The following is a 23,150-nucleotide window of genomic DNA, read 5'->3' as shown; positions in this document are numbered from 1 at the left end:
TTTAATCATATGGTATGTAGGTTTTTAAAATGAAAAATTTTCTATCTGTGGTCATATTGTGACCAATAAAGACAAGATTGTAGAGTTGCATGCATTACAACCTTTACAGTTGCACACTATCAGGCACTAAATTGTCATTCTATGCAGGGGAGGGGAAAAGCATTTCATTATATCAGCCCTGTTCATTTATGTTCAATTGGATACTACTTCCAAGGTCTTACTCCTGGGGCTTCATTATGTTACCACAAGATTCAAGTGTGTTTAGACTTGTTAACATCTGTATAAGTAATCTCTGAAATGAATAGCTGCTATTTGTTCGTTGAAGTCTTTACTGAAAATTAATTATCTTTGATAAACTGGTGTCAATCTAAACACAGTTTGACTTGCTATATTTAGCATGGGTTGCCCTTTCAAACATTAGTTGAGCTGGTATACCTATGTTTTTATTATTGAACATAACTCATTGGAGCATGTATTATTCACAGTAATGTTTTAAAACAAATTTAGTTTTGGGCAAGTGTTATTAAGTGGATAGAATGAAGTGTGAAATTTCTACCTTTTTATTTCACTAAATAATCAGCATAGGTCATTCACTTCCCAAAAGCAGTACCGTGGTTCAGTGGTTAACACTGCTGCCTCTTAGTGCTAGGGAACCAGGTTCAATTCCAGCCTCGGGCATCTGTCTGTGGAGTTTGCACAGTCTGCATGTGTTTCCTCCGAGTGCACCAATTTCCTCCCACAGTCCAAAGATGTGTAGGTTAGGTGGATTAGCCATGTTAAATTGCCCATTATTTCCAGGGATGTGTAGATGAACCATGGGAAATGCAGGGTTACATGAATAGGGCAGGGGCATGAGTCTGATGGGATGCACTTGGAGAGTTGGGCAAAATTGTTTCCACGCTGTAGGGATTTTATGAAAACTGTTCGACCTTTTTATGAGATTGTGGTGTCTCAATATGGGCTTCTATTTCCTCTGATGTAGGAATCACGAACTGGGCTAACCTAAACCAAGCTCCCAAAAAAACAGCCTGTGCTTGACATATGTTGGTCCCAAACTACTTCCTAGATGATCTGCAATTTTGATAGATTCACTTCAGTTGCACATCACAGCCCTTCCTTTGATTCAAGTGATGCAGTTTGTAATAACATTTTCTTTGTAGCTGCTGCATGTAACATGGGCTTTCCTAAGAATCTCACAGTTTGTGCAACAAGAAATTGACCAAGAAATCCAGTGCTTCTTGGGTATTAGCTCATCTATACTACAACCCTTAGTACCCGCCTGTGCTTTATATCCTTTGAAACCTTTACCTAGTAAAAGTATCAATTTTAGTCAAACATTTTAATTGGTCCTTCATCTGTGTTAATTTGGAGTGGGTAATCACTGAAAAATACAGTCAGGTTTCACTAAATTAGTGTTATCAATTTAATTTTAAGTCTCCTTGTTCTGCATTCTCTTGGAGAATATGGTTTGTCTTTATCTACACTCAAATTTTATTAATTTACAAACCTATCTAAACTTAGCAGCATGATCTCCAACTTTGTCACCTGTTCATAATTTAATCCTTTAAAATCTGGTGTTATTCTGGTGAAGTAATATTTTATCTTCGCCGTTTCTTTCCTGAGATGTGCTTGAAACTGAATACAATACACCAGGTGAGATCTCACCAAGTTTCTACAATTGAAGCATTTCTTTTCGTTTCCAATCCCTTGACATCAACATTATATTAGCCTTTGGATTAGCTGTACATGGTTTGTGTACGTGTTGTCCCTTCAGAATTTCTACTCTTTCACTGTCAGAAAGTAGTTTTTTCTTGGATCCAAACTAGCTGATCTTCCTCACTTATTTGCTGTATACACATTGTGTTTTCCTGCTGTCCTCTGCAAATTTTACAACTTAACTTTTTTTTTCATCCAGGTGATTAATATAGATGATGAAATGCCATAGTGCTGGTCCAGGTAACTAGGAAGTGCCATTTGGTTTGTCCCTCCAATCAGAAATTCCCTTTATTTCATTGTCCTGCACCCCAACCAACAAATAAACCCATTGCAAGGTGATTTCCAATTCCATATGCTTTTTATTTTTGTTAATCTTTTGTATGGAACTTTTGTACTGTTTGGAAGCTTGTGTAGATCACAAGAATATCAAGGAAAATGTCTTGATGTTTAGTTATTTTTAATTAAAATCAGTTTTGTCAAGGTTTACAATTCATGTACCTGCGACAACTCTGAGGTTGATGTGTAGTTCTGTGTCCCAGAGATTCCTGTGACTTCGCAAGTATCAAATAATTGAGTGACATTTTAATTTTCCAATCCAAAGACCTTATTTCTGAATCAGGAGAGCTTTAAAAAATGACTGTGGTGCCTCTCCTTTATTTTAATATTTTAGATTAAAAAAAACATCTGATTCTGGAGACTGACCCACGTTAAATCCTGATGTCATTATTATTTTTGAACATATTAAATCCACTAGGTTCCTCTAAATGACTTGAGTTTTGTTTTGTCATTGCTATTTTGTCATTTTCCACAAGTGAAAATTGACATGATTTAACAATATACAGTTTCCTCATTGTTATGTGTTATTTGCATACATTTTAAAACACACAATATATTTCTTTCCAGTCGATATACTTCTAGAATCTTCTGCATCTGTTACTTCCCTGATACTGCTATGTTATTTGTAATAGCTCTCGCAACATGTTAAGTTTGCTGGTTTTGCATCGTACAAAATACTTCTTTGAATACCGGTTTTACTGCTGTTTGCTCCTGCTAAATATGTGATAATGCTAATAGGCTTTTCTTTTTGATAGATTTTGGGTAAATTAACAAACTTGTCAGATGGAAAAGCTAACCAAATAGATCCATTAAATTGGTCAGGTAAAATTTATTTTATTTCTGTTCACTTATAATTTTTGACTTCAATGAGGCTGGCATCTTCCGGAAAACTAGCTCTGAGATAGGACCCAAAATATCAATGTATTTAAATAAAATAATTTACTGTGTCAAATGTAACTTTCCATTTTTCTATCTTCAGAAATTAGTTGTCCCATCCGTGATGAACAGTCTTTCTGATGTCTTTGAAGAATATTTAACAAGGCACCAATGCTAAATCAGCATGTCTGGACAAATTCTAGAAGCAGGACTGTCTCATTTCATAATGAAGAGTGAATGTTTATAAGGTTTAAAGAATTTGCATGGTGCCACACCAACACTGAGTTCCTTTCCATCACTCTTGTCCATGGTGCTAAAAATGAAAAGTTTATGTTGATTTTATTGGAGAAGTTTTCAAATTTTGTGTGACAAGGTGCACAATATATGCTTGTGTAACTTTCCCTTGATTTTCATTTGATCATTCTGTATACTTAAGTTTCCATTTTAATAGATCCAGAGAATAAAAGCCTAGCCATTTTCTTTGAACACCACAACACTTAAGAAAATTCATTCTTTTTTTTGAAATCTAAATTGTGCAAGGATAACTGTTGGGCTATATATATATATACGCAAATGATTTGTTCCTTTAACTGATCTCCTGATGCAATCAAGTTATGTCCAGCGATTCAGTAGGAAAATACCATGGGGCTCGAAAGTGTTATCTAGGTGATGTCAGATGGTTGTGGGAGTGGCAATATTAGTGCTATCCTACTTGATGGAAGAAGTATGTCTTATGCAATTTTAAAAAAAAACATCATTTTTGTACCTGTGTGTTGCAGATTCTCCTGTGTTGTTGACAAAGGAGGGCTGATTTTCTACGGACTGCTAACAAACCCCTCAAAAAAAATCTACAATGTTATATGTCCCTATATTTGAAGAATGGAGCCCTAATTGTTGCTACGGCTTCACTGCAAAATCTGTAATATGACAAATTCTATAACTAGTCACATATGAAAATTTTGCTGAGCAATGTTTTTATCCACCAGGCGGGTTGTGTTTTCCATACATTGTAGAACTATTCTGAATAATTCGGCCTTCTGTAAATAGGCCAAATTTTGAATCAATTATTTTTCTGTTTATAGCAGTTGATGGCATTTGGGACAATTAAATTTTACACAAATCAACCGTTTCTTTTCACTATCATGCATTGTTAGCCTAATATACAAGTAAAAAGGAGTTTTGTTGAAGATTTGGGGTGTGGGAGAAATATGCTAATATTACTTGGGGGTGCTGGGTAAAAATGGAGGCCAAATGGAAGCCTCAGAGAATGAAAATCATTTAAAGGATTTAAAATATTAATAAGCAGAATATTTATTTCAGCCAGAAATCTTTCTGAAACTAATTATATTAAGTGGGCATTCTTTTTTTGTATAACTTAAGAAAAACATGGTGTAAACCATATTTTTGGTAGCCCAAACAGCAGTGCTTGATTATCAATGACAAATGATGAGTAAACAGTCTAGGTAAGTGGCCAAGTTTCAAGTCTTGAGCAAGATAGAATTTAATTAAATGGCTTCAATCTGGAGAAATTTTGAATTAGCACTACAGTGAAACTGATCACTTGAAACTTGTAATTTTCATTATTTAAATCTCTGAAATTTAATTTCATAGTTTCTACCTTAAGGACAAAAATCTAACCTTGCTCGAGCCATTAGAGTTTAGTGTTTAGCTGGCCCCACACATTGACCTAATTTTTTTCCTAAATGTAGCACACTGCAGCATAATGGAGATGAACAAAATCTCCTTAAGCAAAAAAATGCATTTTTTACAATGTTTTAGCTGTTGTACATTTGTTATAATAGTATTGGTTGGTTCAGCTGACTTAAAATGAGATACTGCTATCTTACATCTGCAGTTTTAAAATGTCAGTATGTATCTGATAAAGGCTGCTTATGTTTTTTAATTATCTCATAAATCTGTTACTCAAATCATAATTGCATCTGTTAACAGTTGATTTGAGTTAAGCTGATTTTTGACTTGTATGTAAAATAATCTATCTTAAAATTATATTCTTTAATTTAGACTGTTCTGGACTTGCTGAACATGTCTAATATTTGTGTGCTATGTATGATTTTATTTGTGACTTTTACAGTTTTTAATCTGAAAGCTGCTTCTGAGACCCTTAAGGACATCATCTATGTAAATAAGAGATTTCTTAAAACATTCGCTTAAAGTTTTCACGTAGGGAAAACTTTGCCACTGCTTTAAGTAGAATCTTCATTGTGAGGCAGAGCTATTAAACACTGAGTCTAGTTCTCAAACTTACATTTGCTTATATTTTATTGGATAGGGACGAAGCATGCATTATGTGATTAAGTTCTACTCAAGCAATTGTCAGACAAAAAAAAAACTAGATTTGAAATTACAACAACTTAGGTGCAATATAATTTGTTTTGTTTGCTTAAGTTTTATTCTGGAACTATATTTCCAGCAAATTTGGCAGCTTAGTTTGTGGCATGCAAGTATTTAATTTAGATACAAGCAAAAGGTTTCCGATCAATCTTTCAACTCCTCAAAAACTGAGGCTTTTTTTTCTCTTTACTAGTTTTGTCTATCCTGAAGCAAATTTATTAGTATACAGAAAAAAATGCTGCTTCCAGTGAAGTAAGACAGAATGTTTGGGGAAGAAAAGTGGGTGGATTTTAGTTTGTCAGTTAGGAAGAGAATCCAAAAACATTAGTCACTCTTATCATCTATGGTGCCTGCATATAAGATATTTGATTCAAAATTGTTTCTCTATTCTTAATTGTTCCTGCTCCTGTTGTATGTTTTGCAGGTGACAATCAGAAAAGATGGCAGATGATTTGGATATTGAAGCAATGCTCGAAGCACCATACAGGAAGGAGGTGAGGAGCAATGGCACCCACGCAGGTCATAAAATACAGAACAAATAGCACCATTTATGAAACTACTGCTGTGCTATACTCATTGAATATCACAGTTCCATAACCCTTTCATTTTAATATTTACTGCATATAGAATACAGATATTTCACTACATTTAAGTAAAGTTTTTCTTTACTGTTGAGCTGGTTCTGCAACTAGAAATGAGATCTTTTTTTGCAGTAGTTTCGATTAGAGTGATGAATAAATGCCCATCTATCTCTTTTTGTAGACTTGCCTAGTGATATCACATCTCTACTACCATGAATACAGCTTTGATTCCAGTCTGAACTATCAAACAATAAGGTAGTAATTGCGTGAAGTATCGCTGTTCTGTGGTACCCTGGGTAAAATCCCAAAGCCCAAGAAAAGATGGCCTATTCTTTGGTATAGCAACAAGGTGAAAGTACGGTTTTAAACAGTAAACTTATTGCATTGTAGTATCGAAGAGTAGATGAATTGTAAACAACAACAACAAAAATCCATTATTTAGAGGTTTTAGAAGAGAAACTAATATTCTGCATGCAAAAGAAGTTTCACAGAACCTAAAAGTAAACTATATTGATCTGTTAAATTTTACTTTCACTGTATGCAATGCATTTATGCTATTGATAGAATAAAGTTCAACAGAAAACACGGCCCTGTTTACACAGAGAAATCAAGATTCACGATTGGAAGCTTACAAAACGGCTGGTTTTGCAGTCTCATGCAGGCTGGGTGTAGGAAGCTTGAGTGGTGGGCCATTGAATCACAATTTTGCAGTTGATTGTCAGTTTCAAATAAATGATAATCCAGATATGGGCTAGAGTCATTGTCCAAAAGATAGATGCTAATGTATTTGTTCCACTAAATTACTTTTTAAGATTCCTCATCTTTTGATCATGCATTTGCTGAAGTTGAAATAGTTGGAAGCATAACTGTCAAGTTTTGGGTGGTCTGCTAGGATTTTGAAGAGTTTATTCCAATTGTAAATAACACTGAATGTAGTTGAAATACCATTTTGTTTTGGTATTTTTTTAATAGTTAAATTCTGAGCTAAATTGCTGAATTCATTGTTCAGGAATTGTTATGCAGGCTGTGCTCAACATATTAAGATGAAGGATTATAACAAGATAAATTAGTATTGTGTTAGTTGGGCTTTTTGTTGCCTATTCTTCAATAAATTGTATAATGCAGCCTGAGTAAGCCTACAAAAAGTAATTCGTCTGACATTTAGGCCTGAAAATAAATTTTAGGCCATTTTTATGTGAGGAGGTAGAGTGCTTGTTGTATCCGATTGGTGTTTCGCTGAACGAAGTGGGATCAGTGTAGATGCACGTGAAAAGTGTATCTGAAACAGACTCTACAAGCTACAGAACAAATGCATAACGTCTTTCATCTGTTCTAACACAATATTTTGTTTTGACTAGCTCAAGGCTTGACGGTCCTTCTTTCTGCAAATTTCATAACTTGCTACACAGATTGCTATTTATCTTACACTACGCATACATGCGGGATTAAAGGGGAGCTTTTACAAATCTACTGTAAAATGTCATGACAAATACTTGAAAATTTTCCTTTTGCTAGAATCTTTTAAGTAAAATGGCTTTACAGCACAGTCAGAAACATGCTCACTCCGCAATATATACCACCAGGTTTAACTCTGGTTATATAATCAATTTTGTGATTGCTTTTAATAAAGAGTGGCATTTCAAAGCGTACTGGTTACCTGATTCATAGTTTAGTGTCGTTGGCAAATAATTCTGCAAAAGTTCAAAATTACCACAAAATGTAGTCCTATGAAATATAAGCCAGCATAAGTTATGGGGCAAGTAAGAAATAATACATTTAATTTTAAAAGAAATACTTGGACTTTCTAGTAGTTATTTACCAAATTTATATCGACAGTAGACCTCACTGTGCACCTATCTAAGCATAGTGTGCTCAGTTTTTAATAATCCTACTTACGTTCCTCAAATCAAGGGGTATCTTATGAACTTTGTGGTACAGTTTTAGAAGAAAAGATAAATATTTTGAAAAATGGATTGTGATGTGATTCGTCAAGCTTTGCCGCTGCAAAATAGTTGGATTGTGTTTGAATAGTGTTTCTTTCATTTTGACTCGTTTAATATAAATAATGTTCCCTGTGTAAACAGGACCACATTTAGGGATTGATTAGGCTGAACTGGTGGATTATTGAAGACTTCAGATTTCTTGGGAATCGACGTTACTAAGAGGTGTGATTCCCTGTTTGCTTCAGGGCGAGATGTGTGAGAGAGGTGACTTCAAGCTCTTACAGTCGCACCCTTCCAGTACACATGGGCGAAGACGTGAGGAACAGGACTGGTCGCAGGAAATCAACTGTGGCTTACAGCTAACACAGCCACACATGTCTTAGGCACACTTTAGCACTGGTACTGATCGGTGTGTCAGTAGCAGCAAGATTATCTCCTATCTTCCTATATTCCTAATTTAAAAGTATGTAATTAACAAAAACCTAATGTCCATAGAAGGGTCCGTATCAAAGAAACTTTAGAGTTTCTTATATAAGTAATATTTTTTTAAATCATTGTGTTCTATATTTTCTTATTCCCTCTTCCCTTCCCCTCACGACTTGCAAAATATTTCCCCTTCGTCATTCTGATGTTCTTCTGTCGACCTGCCTAGGATGAGAACAAATCGAGCAAAGCCAATGGACAAGAGGAGCGCAGTAAAAAGTAAGTGAATGCAGTATGTAAAGTAACAGTATTGAAGTCATACGTTTGACATTAATATATTTTACATCTCATAAGGATTATTCTGTTTAAATGCTAGATGTAATTTGTACCTTTTTAATCCACTTCTGTATGAGCAGGCAAGATGATTTGTTTTCATATGCTTTTAAACCTGGAAAAAGGTTTGATGGTGAGTATGTAAGTTTAGCTCGCCGAGTTGGAAGATGTATTTTCAGACATTTCGTCACCATACTAGTAACATCAGTGAGAGTCTCTGGTGAAGTGCTGGTGCTATGTCCTGCCTCTTTATTTATAGGTCATTTTTTTCTTAAGGTGGGTGATGTAATTTTTGGTTCTTTTTTTTCAAGGGAAGGTAGATAGGATTTAAATCGATTTGTTTATTGATGGAAGTCTGGTTAGAATGCCTTGCTTCTAAGAATTCTCATGCATGTCTTTGTTTCGCCTGTACTAGGATGTGTGTGTTGTTCCAGTCTAAAGTGGTGTTCTCCTTTGTCTATGTATGGAAACTAGTGACAGTGGGTCATGTCTTTTGGTGGCTAGAGTCATAAAGATGTATAGCACAGAAACAGACCCTTTGGTTCAACTTGTGCATACTGACCAGATATCCCAACCCAATCTAGTCCCACCTGCTAGCACCCGGTCCATATCCCTCCAAACCCTTCCTATTCATATACCCATCCAGATGCCTTTTAAACGTTGCAATCGAACCAGTCTCCACCACTTCCTCTGGCAGCTCATTCCACACACATACCTGCGTGAAAAAGTTGCCCCTTAGGTTTATTTTCTTTCTTTCCCCTCTCACCCTAAACCTATGCCCTCTAGTTCTGGACTCCCCAACCCCAGGGAAAAGACCTAGTCTACTTATCTTATCCATGCCCCTCATGATTTTATAACCCTCTGTAAGAACACTTATAAGCCTTTGACGCTTCAAGGAAAACAGCCCTAGCCTATTCAGCCTCTCCCTATAGCACAAATCCTCCAACACTGGCAACATCTTTGTAAATCTTTTCAGTAGTCTGGAAGTCATTTGATATGTCTTTGGTGCAAGGTAATGTGGCTATAGTTTTTGGTTGCGTTGTTTGCTTGTTTTCATCTAGTTTCTGAGGAATCGGCAGATTGTGTTTTTTGTATAGATGTTTTTCTTCTTTTTATAGTTCTTGGGTGCTGCGTATTTCAACGAGCTACATCACACTGCAGCACCCAAGAACTACAAAAGCTGAAGAAAAATATCTATTAAAGGTTTTCAACAAAAATGTCTACCCAATAGACAGACTACTCAGACCCCTTGGCATCGCGGTAGCCCACAAACCTACAGTGACTAATGAAACTAAAGAATCCATTAGATATTACCAGCGAATCCAACATAATTTACAAGATACCATGCAAGAACGGTAAAAAACACTACATTGGACAAACAAGCAGGAAACTTGCCACCAGGATACACAAACACCAACTAGCACTTGAAAGGGTTCAGAACAGACTTACAAGGATATTGCCAGGGTTGGAGGATTTGAGACTTGGGGAGAGGTTGAATAGGCTAGGGCTGTTTTCCCTGGAGCGTCGGAAGCTGGGGAGTGCTCAGCGACTAATGAAACTAAAGGATCCATTAGATACTACCAGCAAATCTAGTGTCATTTGCAAGATATCACGCAAGAACTGTTAAAAAAAAAATTACATGGGACAAGCAAACAAGAAACTTGCCACAAGGATACAAGAACAGCAACTAGCCACCAAAACTCATGATCCATTATCACTAGTTTCCATACATGCAGATAAAGGAGGACGCCACTTTGACTGGGACAATGCACAAATTCTAGGACAGGCGAAACAAAGACATGCACGAGAATTTGTAGAGGCATGGCATTCTAATCAGAACCCCACTAATAAACACATCAATTTAGATCCTGTCTACCTTCCCTTGAAAAAAAGAACCAAAAATGACATCACTGCTTTTAAGAAACCAAGACCTATAAATTGAGTGGGGGGAGACATACCACCAGCACTTCACCGGAGATCCTCACTGATGATATTACCTGGAATGGTGGTGAGACGTAGCGAAATATCTGAAAACAAATCTTCTAGCTCAGCGAGCTAACTTCCATACTTATCATCAACCCGATCTACAAATCCCGAAAATTGCTGAAGTTTGATGGTTTCTGATAACTTGTGGAATTAAAACCTTAATTGGATGTAGGGTTCTCTCAACCTACAATAATGTTTTGGCTTAAGAGCTCTGGTCATTCAAGAGACCTGACACCAAAAATGAAAGTCTACATCCTAATTTTATTTTAAATGAATTGACGAGCAGTGTCATTTCAATATGTGACTACTGATCGACTTTCCGATATTTAAATTTTGTACAAGTTAACTGTGATGATGGAATCCTATTACAGCATTCAGAATAGTTATTTATTGTAATACCAAGTCTGTAGGTATGTTTTGGAGGTGTCAGTGTTGGACTGGGTTGGACAAGGTCAAAAATCACACAAGACCAAGTTATAGTCCAACAAGTTTATTTGAAAATTTGTGCTTTTGATGATCTGTTCCTTTCTCAGACGTGGTATGACTTTAGCAAATTGACTTTCTTGGACAGATATCATTGAAATCTGTCAAACAGCTAGTGATTAATTACTTTGCTTTGAAGCCATCTTGTGCAAGTGGGAAGATCGAACATATGTTTCATTGTAGTTAGATTGGTAATGGCTTTCCTTTTTGTTCATTGATTTAGTTACATTGTTATTCTTTATTGATCTGAAATGATATCATTCTTACCATTCTGCAGATGATTTTAAAGATCAATTCTAAGACACTGTATTTGGTTTACCCATGCAACAAATAGAGCTAATAATTACATATTGTGCCAGATATTGATACTCCTCATATCTTGTTCATGGATATAGAAACTGCATCAGTTGGATACATTCTTGTGCTCTTTTATTTTAGAAACCTTGTCCAGATTACTTAAGAACTTTGTAACTTCTGTACAATATAGATTTTCAATTTATACAAGCTGTGCTACTTGATTTTTTTTTAAACCCCTTGTATCTACTAATATATTGGGGAGGAGATGAACTAATGGTATTATCCATAGACAATTAATCCAGAGAAACAGGAAATGTCCTGGGGATCCAATTCAACAAAAAAAAATCTTGAATTAAGAGTCAGTTGATGACCATGAAGCTATTGCTGATTGTTGGAAAGCTCATCTAGTTTTTGTATGGAAGGAAATCCACCATCCTTACCCCTGTCTGGCCAACATGTGACTCCAGATCCACAGTAACTGTCAGTTGCTCTCTCAGCAATTGTGGATGGGCAATAAATACTGGCTTGGCCAGTGACTACCATGTCCTGTGAATGCATTTTTTAAAGTCTGGTGCATTTGTACTGTATGCCTAAAATGCCAATTTTATGCTGCTTGAGCTGTTTAGTGCTGAATACAGTATCCTTGATGCGATATGGCCAAGGGACTGTACATTTAAAATATGACTCATTCTCATAATTTCACCTTTTTTATGTAAAAGCCATTATTTTGAGTACATACTTGGCTTTTAGTTGTTTTTCTCCTTGGTTATCAAAGCACGCTCAGTTTTCCTAAATCTTTTCTGTTCAGAAAATATTTTGATACATTTCGTGAATGCACTTTTCTACATAACTTCCGTTAGCCATTTTAAAAAAATCTGTCTATTCTGTCTCTGTTTCTCTTCCACTCAACACTATATATGAATATTATCTGTTGTTACACGGCTTTGGTTTTGCATTACGTGTACTAGCATTACATCGTTTAGCAATAAAATCACACTGCCAAATCTGTTAATTAAATAGTGTGCAATGAAAAATCTTCGTGCTGACCCCATGTAATTTAACTGAATTTGAATCATTCATCATAGACTACTGCAATCAGTAGATGTTGATTTGCATTGCCACATGATACCATTTGTATTTCTTCAGGAAAAAGAAAAGCCGAAGTCGCAGTCACAGTCGAGAAAGGAAAAGAAGCAGAAGCAAAGAGCGCAGGCGCAGCAAAGAGCGAGACAGGCGGAGAAGCAGGAGCAGGGAGAGAAAGAGCAGCAAGAGTAGAGAACATCGTCGTAGCCGAAGCAAGGACCGCCGGAGAGTAGAAAGAGGCCGCTATAGGAGCCCATTGTATGTTTCCTTTTATTGAACTCCCTAACTCTTTCTTTCAAACCTGAAGCAAAAACAGAAAATGCCGATAATACTCAGTATTTGTGAATAGAGAAACTTAGTTAACCTATTGACCTGACCTGCTGAGTGATTTCAAAGTATTTTCTGTTTTTATTTCAGGTTTTTGTACATTCTCTAAAATATTTTGTATAGATTTCATTTTCTGTGAAATCTGAATCATTTTTCAGTTTACCTGAAATGTTTGCCAAATGTACTGAAAAATAATTTCTAACGAGAGGAATGTTTGTGTGGGTTAAAAAGAGTATCAATTTATTTACATCCACTGCTTCAGAAATTATGAATTTGTAGATGATCCTAAATTGGTTTGAGGCCTGTATTTTAGCCAACGTTAGTTATTGGTGGGATACATTTTGTTGATATTCTAATTTTTTTAGTTTTTTTAATATTATATGAATTAGAACTTTGATTCCTTTTGTTAATACAGGGCCAAAATATATGAATCAAAACTTAACTGTAGTGGGCAACATCCACAATACATTTCAACGGATCTCAGGCAGAGGTGAAATTTCTGCTGCTGTTACTCATTTTCCTACACAGATTATGTTAATATGTAATACAATTGTGTCTATCCTGACTCCTTGCTAGCCATCTCTACCTGCTGTTCCATTAACTCATTGAATAATGTCTCATGCTCAGTTTATGGCAATCTAGTATACTAAAATGGTAGTTCTGATAGGTACAAATCTTGGTGCCATCTTTCATTCCCTCATGGTCGCTTGCCATGGGCAAAGTTTTAATTATGGTTCAAGGTGATTTTTGATCAAACTAGTGGCAATTTTTACAAATGTAATCTTCCTCTGAAAAAAATGACCTACATCAGTCTGCACAGCATTAACATAGTAGCTCTAAAAGACGGCTAATTGGGAATTACTTACATTTAGCAATTTGAGAGTTAAAATCAAGGTTGAGCAAGAGATAACAACCTGTTAAGTATGGGGTATTTTTAATCTATTTCTCTGCTCTTGGTGCAGCCTCTAATCCAGATGTTCTGATATGGTACTGGTATGGTATACGTTTTCAATTTTGTAAAGGTTTTCTTTAAAACTTCTGAGACACTTGAAGATTGTTCTTAGAACTGGTTTCATAATAGAATCTGAAAAAACACTGTTCCATTCTAATTGCACCTGCAGTTCTGCTCAAGAATTGACAGCTAGCCACAAGATGGCTGTTGAGGATAATCTATGCTTGCGCAGTAGTAGTAGTTTAAACTGACCTCAGTCAAAACAGTGGAATTGCTGATGATTTAGAAGTTGAGTTGTGTACTCATGTAAATTCTTTCTGCCATCTCTACCTGCTTAGTTTGGAGAAAAGACTTATGTAAGTATCTGTAGTGTTATTTCTAATCCCTAAAATTATCCCCAGTCAAAACAAATAGCTATTTTTAACCTTGAGCTTGTGAAAATGGGTGCTGTATGTTGTGCCATTGTCATGTTAATTAGCAATCATAGTTGGTAGTTAACTTTAGCGCATATGCTTCACAAAGTTGGCCTGGCGATCTTTCATGTGGTTTTGTTCATTTTGAAATGGGCATGAATCTGGCCACAAACATCGTCCACCACAACTTTAAAAGTGCTTTGTTTTTGTTAATTTTGATTATCGGTATTTGATACTGCTTCTCATTCTATTCTTTTGCTCTGATAATGGATGACATATTGCAATACAGTTATTGATGGTGCCTAAATGACTTGGAAATGTTAAGTTTCCCAAAATTTCAGCAAATTGACTTCTTAGATGCTTCTTCCTCTGCTCTCTTTTTTTTTTGGACAATTTCCTTCAGAGAACCTCATCCACGAAGGCCTGTTTAAGGATCTTTCCATCTAGGGGCAGTCTTCATATTTAATTGTAGTTCTTATTAGAATGAAATTTTATTCTTTAAATTTTTTCTAATGTCTGCCAAACTACTTCAAACAGGAAAGTACTTCAATTTAGTGCATAATTTGTGACATTGAGGTAATGAGTAGCTAGGTCAAATGTTCCCCAATTTTACATTGGTGTGATGAATTTCTGGCATTGAAATACATTAATTATAATTTGAGTGGTCTGCAGATGGGAATTGTTTTGACCCAAAAGGGTGGTTAGGGAAGAATTAAGTTTTGTGGTGGGATATTCTCAAAAGGATTTCATTAACTGCTGTGCATAACTTATAGCTTTCTTATAATGTATAGGCTGTCAGAACAGAGTGTTCATTCATTCATAAGCATTGAATTGCCCCACTATGTTTAAATTGATCTCTTCCAGCAACTCTAAACTCCATTTTGATGATTGCATTGCTGGTGGGTTTGTTGGGGACGTCTCTCCATATAACTTTACGTTCATTAAATCTAACTTATGTAGCTTGGTTTGTTCTCTGAACATTAGCTGTAGTTTCTAATCCCCCTTTCCCATCTTGCCTTATTTTAGAATCCATAAAATAAACTAGTCATTTTGCACCATAGTCTTAAGGCTTAGCTCTTTCTAATCTACACTCTTCAAAAAAACTTAAAATGCATATAGCTTATTGTGCCCCATAACTTTCTATAGAGTGGCCTGTGTATGTGTTTTTCCCTTCATTGTATTTTGACTGCTTTTTGAATGATTTTCATCTGCATCCTTTTGAATTGGGACTCTATTTGTAATTAGCCACAATAACTTCTATCTTGCTTTGTAATTTAAGTTTCTTTTGGAAGTAATAAGTGCATGTCTATGGTAAATTGCAAATCTGAAAGCTTTGTCTTGGATGGAATTTGGACAGTCGATCCTTAGCACAAATAATAGATGGGGAGACAAATCTTTAACTGTTGACTAAAGTTAGTCTTGCATCCATTATAAGATGATTTTATATTGCGTGTTTCCACTAAGATAAAACTAACATTCAAGCTGTCATTTGTAATACATGTAAGACTTGTTGATGCATCCCAGCCCTATTGAAAGCCAGGTGGCTGATATGTCTTGTAGCTATAATTGGCTTTGTCTCATCTTTTAATTCTAGTTCTGGTCCAAAATTCAGCAGTGGTAGCAGCAGCAGAGGGAAGATTGGCATGCAACCCGGTATCAAAATAAGGTGTGTTATTAAATTGTATTTGCCAGGAGCCCTCCTTAAAATGACAAACTGGTTGATACTTTTTTTTTTACAACTCTCGGTGTAAGTATCATTCTAGAAATATGCCCACCGATCTTTTTGGAACTCTTGCTGATGGCGTCAATGATTAGGCTGTAAATTGAAGCCCTGTGGTGTTGTTTTTAAAAATTTAAATAAAACTGTGAAGGCCTTTTCGGAATCTAGTGGATGATTGAAGATCATATTTGAAGATTGTTTTGATTTTCTTTAATTTAGTGATCCTGCAGAAAATTTCAACTGAACCTAGCAGGCAACATTGGAATGTATAGGAGTGGGAATAATCACTACTGTTCATCCATTCATCCAGTGCCTAAAAAAAAATCTGGCAGTAGCTCTCTATTATGAAATTTTTCATCACATTTAATTGCCAGCTCTTCCTCACTTTGCTGATAGTGAGTGCTGCTGTCATTTAGCTGCTTAGTTTGTACCCTATCCTCTTGTGAATCTTAGTTAATTCCCAACTGACTTTTCACTTGTTATAAGTTTTGGACTTGTTCAGGAAATTATAATTTGTGTTCCATTTTCTCAAGTATGGTTCTGTGTGTGTTATACAATCTTTGTTTGATATACTGTGTATCAAAGTGTTTAATGCATTTCAGCAATAAATATTGGGTTTCAAGGTGTAGTTATAGCTGGAAGATTTTCTCTCATGTTGTTTATGGAAATGATTTGTATTAGAGGTTGACTTTCTGTTGTTCATCATCCTGAATGTACTGGTTTAGCTAGAGGATTTGAGTGGTAAATTTTCAACCAACCTTTGCAATAAAATAGTTACATCTGAACTAATGCTTTCAGAGATAATCATAGATTCATACAGAATGGAAACAGACTTTTCGGTCCAATTAATCCATGCTGACCATGTTGCAAACCAAACTAGTCCCACTTGCCTACATTTGGCCCATATCCCTCCAAACCATTCCTGTTCAGTACTTAGCCAAATGCCTTTTCAATGTAACTGTGCCTGCATCCATCACTTCCTGTGGCAGTTCATTCCACATACAAAGCACTCAAACTTTGTTTAAAAAAAAGGTAGCCCCCTTTTAAGTCTTTCTCCTCTCACCTTAAAAATATGCCCCCTAGTCTTGAGGTTCCCTACACTGGGAAATAGGCATCTTATCTATACGCTTTACGATTTTATAATCCTCTATATGATCAGCCCTCAACCTCCTACGCTGCAGTGAAAAAAGCCCAAGCCTATCCAGTCTCTCTTTCAACCTCAAACCCTGCATTCCCAGCAGCATCCTGCTAAATCTTTTCTGAGCCCCCCCCCGCTTAATAATATCCTTCCTGTAACACACTGACCAGAACTGAATACATTACTCCAGAAGAAACCTCCACAACGTCCTGTACAACCTCAACACGATGTCTCAACTCCTATACTCAATGGTCTGAGCAATGAAAGCAAGCATGCTAAATGCTGTCTTAACGATGTCTGTTATCCAAACTTCAAAGAATATATACCTGAACCCCTGGGTCTCTCTGTTTGACAATACTATCTGGGGCCCTATTTTTAAATGTAGACGTTCTGTCTGTATTTGTTCTAACAAAAATGCAGTACCTTGCATTTATCCAAATTAAACATTTATCTGTTACTCCTCAGCCCATTGACCCAATTGCTCAATATCTCCTTGTAATCTTAAATAACCTCCTTCAGTGTCCACTATACCATCAGTTTTGATATCAACCGCAAGCTTACTAACCACGCCTTTATTCTCCTATAAATCATTTACATAAACAACCAACAAAAGTGGACCCAGTACTGATCTCTGTGAAACAATGCTGGTAACGGGCCTCAAACAAAAAAAAAATGCCTCCATCACCACAGTCTCCTGCCGTTAAGCCAGTTTTGTATCCAATTGGCCAGCTCATCCTGAAGCTCATGTAATCTAACTTCACTAATTAGTCTATCATGTGAAATCTTGTCAAAGCTTTACTAAAGTAAATCAGCATCTATCACTCTATCCTTAGCAATCTTCTTGGTTACTTCTTCAAGAAACTCAAAGTTTGAGACATGATTTGCCTCGCACAAAACCATGCTGACTATCCCTAACCATTCCTTGTCACTCCAAATGCATTTAATTGCTACTTTCAGAATCATCTCAAACAACATATCCACCACTAATGTCAACCTCGCAGGTCTGTAGTTCCCAGGCTTCTACTTACATCCTTTAAGTAAAGGCATGACATTGGCCACCCTCCAGTTCTCCAGCACCTCACCCATGGTTATAGATGGTACAAATATCTCTGTTAGGGACACTGCAATTTCTTCCCTAACTTCCCATTTTTTTACATATTGATAAAGAAAATTATCTTGAACACAATTTGCAAGTTGCTCACCATCCAAGCCCATAACACTATGGGAGTCCCGTTCAATGTTTAGAAAATTAAAATTCCCCTATTATTACAACCCTTTTATTCTCGCATATATCTGAGGTCTCTCCACATGTTTGCTTCTCAATTTCCCTCTGATTATTAGGAGGTTTATAGTATAATTCCATCAAGGTGATCATCCCTTTCCCATTTCTACGTTCTATCCATATGGCTTCACTGGGCAATCCCTCAGATATCCTCTTAGTACAGTAGTAATGTTTTCCTTAATCAAAAACACTACCTCTTCTCTCATGCCTTCCTTTTTATCCTTCCTATAGCATCTAAAATCCAGAGCATTGAGCTTACCTTCCCTCAGCTAAGTTTCTGTAATAGCTATGTCCCTGTCTCATGTTCCCATTTATGCCCTGAGTTCATCAGTATAAATAAATGCTGTTTAATTCTTCAAAGTTACCTCGTTCTCTGACTTGTTGTTATCTGTCCTTTCTAGTTAACTTGTTTTTTCGTTCAGAACCATCCTCATCTGCCTTTATATTTTCACTGCTCTTTTAGGAACCCTCTACACCCCCACCCTGACTAGTTTAAAGGCCCCTGAAATAGAACAAGCAGATCTCCCTGCCAGTATATTGATCCCTTTCCAGTTAGCGCTTGTGCTTGGAATCTTACCAATACATGATTTGCTACAACACGTATTTCATTTAAGAAAACGTAGAGTGAAATTAAAGTGGCATTTGTACTTTGCTCAAAGTCCTAACTTATTTCTTGTGTTTTCTTCCAATTCCAAAGTCGAAGGCGCTCCCGAAGCAGAAGCCCACATAAAAAGGATAAAAGTCCAATAAGGTAATATTTCAGAAAAGCTGCGTCTTGTACATGCTGACAAAATTGCATTTCATGAGTAAATTGTGCCTTTTTTTAAACTGGCAACAAAAAACAGTCAGGCCTGACTTGCATTGGATTTAACACTGACACTTTTTAAATTCAGAATCACGTGATTATGTTTTGGGATGTACACCACATAACCTGTTATAATAAAGGTTTGCCTCTTAATCTGTTTTGTTTTGTTATGAAATGTACTGTTTTATTTACTGTACAATTTTATCATATTTGCTTTGATTACATTTTCCCTGTTTAATTCTGGCTTTTAAAATTAGAAAAATTATCTTAATGGCAATATCATGCCAACTGAATAGCTTTAACCCTTCAATTTGTTATATCAAAACGAGGGCCTATTTGACGATATTTAATAATTATGTAGCTCTAAATCTGGCTGCTTTTATTGGAATTTTAAATGTACATCTGAAAGCTTGAGTTGGTGAGTTTTGAAACCTCCTGATGATTGAAGTTGGATTCACTTGGTGTCTTCATTGTTACCAGATATACTTGGTCTTGTAACTTATTTAATGACAATGAAAAAGTTTTAACAGCACAGGGAAAGGTCCTCCAACCTATTTATCCTTGCTGATCATCAAGCATTTATCTATACTCCTCCCATTTTCCAGCTCTTGTCCTGTGGCCTTCTATGTTATAGCATTTCAAGTGCTCATCTAAATAATGAAATGTCCAATAGTTTCTGCTTCTCCCACCCTTTTTGGCACTCTTAGTTCTAAGTTGGGGGAAAGTGAGGACTGCAGGTTCTGGGGATCAGAGTCGAGAGTGTGGTGCTGGAAAAGCACAACTGGTCAGGCTGCATCCAAGGAGCAGGAGAATCGATGTATCGGGCATAAGCCTCTAAATTAATTGCAGTGTGAAAAGATTATATCAAATTTTAATGTATAATCTCAGATCTAAGACACTGTTTACCGTAAACTATAGGGAGCCAATCGATAATATTTCTCCTGAAGAAAGAGATGCCCGAACTGTGTTCTGTATGCAACTTGCAGCACGAATTCGACCGAGAGATTTGGAAGAATTCTTTTCATCTGTGGGAAAGGTAGGATCTTTTTAATATGCTAAATGAGAATAATGTTTTCAATATTCCTCCGGAAATTTCTTCAACAGGGAGGGGGAATACATTAGCTTAGCTTGTAAAGGCATTTGCACTTAGCTGATTTCAATTTTCTTCAAAACTGGCAGTTTGTTCTCTCAGCAGAAGGAAGTAGCAAATTCTGCGACTTCTGATTAGTCTGAAGTGCATGATGAGATGCTGCTTTGCCATAGTATGTAAGCTTCTATTGTACATGTTGCAAAAATATTGGTATTTTAGAGTCAGCTTTTTGTTGAACTCAGTGCTCGTATGGAGATATAAAATAATGTCTAAAAAGCAACATCTCAATTTTAGTGGTGCAAATTTACACCTGCATTATATACTCTGGCCATTATTTGGACTTAAGACAGAAAAATATCATAACTGTAATAGTCTTGAGGTTGTGTGTCTCAGTGGAGAATATATCATGCCCTCTTGAATCTTTTGCCAACCCAGCTTTGGCTTAACTGTTATTCTGATTCTATTTATAATTTTGAATGTGTCAATTTCCAAAGCCTTATGGAAGATCTGGTGTCTAGTGATTTGAAGGCATTGTTTTATAACTGGTGCATTTATGATTTGAAGCTGTTGAATTGAGCAAGAATTGCATCTGTGTTTGTACAGGTTCGAGACGTCAGAATGATATCAGATAGGAACTCAAGGCGTTCAAAAGGAATTGCTTATGTGGAATTTGTTGATGTGAGCTCTGTTCCACTCGCCATAGGCTTAACTGGGCAGAAGCTGCTTGGTGTGCCAATTATTGTTCAGGCTTCACAGGTGAGGGAATTTTATCTCCATATAATCTTCAGATTAGAAACTACGTTATATTAGCTGAATTCTAGATCTTTTTTTCTAATCAACCTGTTCAGGGCTGTTATGACACCCCACTGGAATAGATGTGACCTGAACCCATGCCTCCTGACCCAGAGGTAGGAGCAGTACCACAAGAGTCCATAGCTGAAGTCTGTGTTGATTATTAACCCTTCTGCACTTGGGTAACCTCTTACTTCACCACCCTTTAATGTTGTGATGATCCAGCCTCCTGTTTCTCAAAGCTCACTATTGCGTTCCTCTAATTTGGGTTTGGCTCATTTTAGTCATTCAACACAACCTAAGTTAAAGTTGTGAATATTCATATTTTCATAGTAATGGTAGCAGGTGTTGGCCATTTGTCCCATTGAGCCTGCTCTACCATCCATTAAGATTATGGCTGATCTATCTGTTGTCTCAGCTCCTCCTACCTGCATTATCCCCCATAACGTTTAATGCCCCTCCCATGCAAAAGCCCATCCAATTGTGTCTTTAATATATTTAATGAAACCGCCTCTTCTGCTTCCCTGGACAGAGAATTCCATAGATTCACTACTCTCTGGGAAAAGCAATTCCTCCTCATCTCTGTCCTGAATCTACTACCCCTAATCTTGAGGCCATGTCCCCCAGTCCTAGTCTCACCCATCAATGGAAACAACGTGCCTGTCTCTATCTTATCTATCCCTTGCATAATTTTATATGTTTCTGTAAGATCCCCTCTCATTCTTCTAAATTCTAGCGAGTACAGTCTCAGGCGGCTCAACCTCTCATCCTAGGGTAGCCGCCTCATCTCCAGAATCAACTTAGTAAACCTCATCTGCACCATCTCCAAAGCCTTCCTCAAGTAAGGAAACCAGAATTGTGCTCAATACTCCAGGGGCAGCCTCAGCAACATCTTGTACAGTTGTAGCAGAACCTCCTTACTCTTAAATTCAATCCTCTTGCAATGAAAGCCAATATTTGGTTTGTCTTCCTGATTACTTGTTGCATCCGCAAATCAACTTTTAGCGATCCATGGGCGGCACGGTGGCGCAGTGGTTAGCACTGTTGCCTCACAGCGCCAGAAACCCGGTTTCAATTCCCGCCTCAGGTGACTGTGTGGAGTTTGCACGTTCTCCCCGTGTCTGCATGGGTTTCCTCCGGGTGCTCCGGTTTCCTCCCACAGTCCAAAGATGTGCAGGTCAGGTGAATTGGCCATGCTAAATTGCCCATAGTGTTAGGTATAGGGATAAATGTTGGGGTATGGGTGGGTTGCGCTTCGGCGGGTCGGTGTGGACTTGGGCGGAAGGGCCTGTTTCCACACTGTAATGTAATGTAATGTAAAAAAATGTAATGAGCACTCCTAATTCCCTCTGCACAACAGCATGCTGCAATCTTTCACCATTTAAGTAACACTCTGACCTATTTTTTATTTGGAAAGTGGATAAATCTCACATTTACCAACATTGACTACAGGTATGGCAGATGGAGTACACTCACTTAACCCATCTAAGTCTTTTGCAGACCCTCCACATCCTCTGCACTGTTTGCCTTTCCACTCCGTTTAGTGTCATCAGCAAACTTGGATACATTACACTTGGTCTGCTCTTCCAAATCTTTTCTATGTATATCATGAACAGTTGGAGGCACCCCGCTCACCACTGATGTCCAACCAGAAAAACACCCATTTATCCCACCTGTCTGCTTTCTAATGGTTAATCAGTTCTCTATCCACGCCAGTACATGCCCCACAACTCTGTGCATTCTTATCTTATGGATGAGTCTTTTGTGCAGCATCTTATCGAATGCCTTCTCAAAATCCAAGTATGCAACATCTACCTCTCCCCTCTATCCACTGCGCCTGTTGCATTCTCAAAGCACTCCAGTAAATTTGTCGAGTTCCTTCCTGAATCCATGTCAGCCTGATGGAACCCTTTACATCCAGATGTCTCACTATTTCTTCTTTACTGATAGCTTAACATCTTAAAATGCTGGAATCTAACTGGCCTATAGTTACCTGTCTTTTGCCTACACCCTTTTTTTAAACAGTGGCGCGACATTCGCTGTCTTCCAGACCTGCCCTGAGTCCAATGAATTTTGATAAATTACCACTATTGCATCTACTGTAACTTTCGCCATTTCTTTCAGCTCCCTGGGATGCATTCCATCAGGACCAGGGGGTCATATGTACCTTTAGACTCACAGGTTTGCTCAAAACTATCCCTTTAGTGATAATGATTGAATTG

The 23,150-nt window shown here is 37.0% G+C and overlaps 1 protein-coding gene across 5 annotated transcripts in view; it reads left to right on the top strand.

Annotated features, from left to right (window-relative positions):
- The window catches only part of rbm39a (RNA binding motif protein 39a), a 46,297-nt gene that overhangs the window by 1,165 nt on the left and 21,982 nt on the right, over positions 1-23,150 (top strand). The window contains exons 2-10 of one of the 5 annotated variants that reach the window (XM_087994737.1): positions 3,708-3,847; positions 5,705-5,774; positions 8,457-8,506; positions 12,473-12,667; positions 14,027-14,044; positions 15,696-15,767; positions 18,939-18,992; positions 19,965-20,082; positions 20,740-20,892. In XM_087994737.1, coding sequence (XP_087850863.1) covers positions 5,721-5,774; positions 8,457-8,506; positions 12,473-12,667; positions 14,027-14,044; positions 15,696-15,767; positions 18,939-18,992; positions 19,965-20,082; positions 20,740-20,892 — 714 coding nt within the window. In that variant the 5' untranslated portion in view covers positions 3,708-3,847; positions 5,705-5,720. Of the gene's footprint in view, positions 1-2,886; positions 3,848-3,874; positions 5,775-8,456; positions 8,507-12,472; positions 12,668-14,026; positions 14,045-15,695; positions 15,768-18,938; positions 18,993-19,964; positions 20,083-20,739; positions 20,893-23,150 lie in introns of those variants that run through there. The other 4 variants (XM_087994736.1, XM_087994734.1, XM_087994735.1 and 1 more) reach the window with 4 other exon arrangements.

Source organism: Chiloscyllium plagiosum, unplaced genomic scaffold (assembly GCF_037043375.1).
Source record: "Chiloscyllium plagiosum isolate Xiang-an unplaced genomic scaffold, Cpla_swu_hap1 HiC_scaffold_15, whole genome shotgun sequence".
Classification (NCBI taxonomy): Eukaryota; Metazoa; Chordata; class Chondrichthyes; order Orectolobiformes; family Hemiscylliidae; genus Chiloscyllium; species Chiloscyllium plagiosum.
This window is presented reverse-complemented; position numbering and strand designations above follow the sequence as displayed.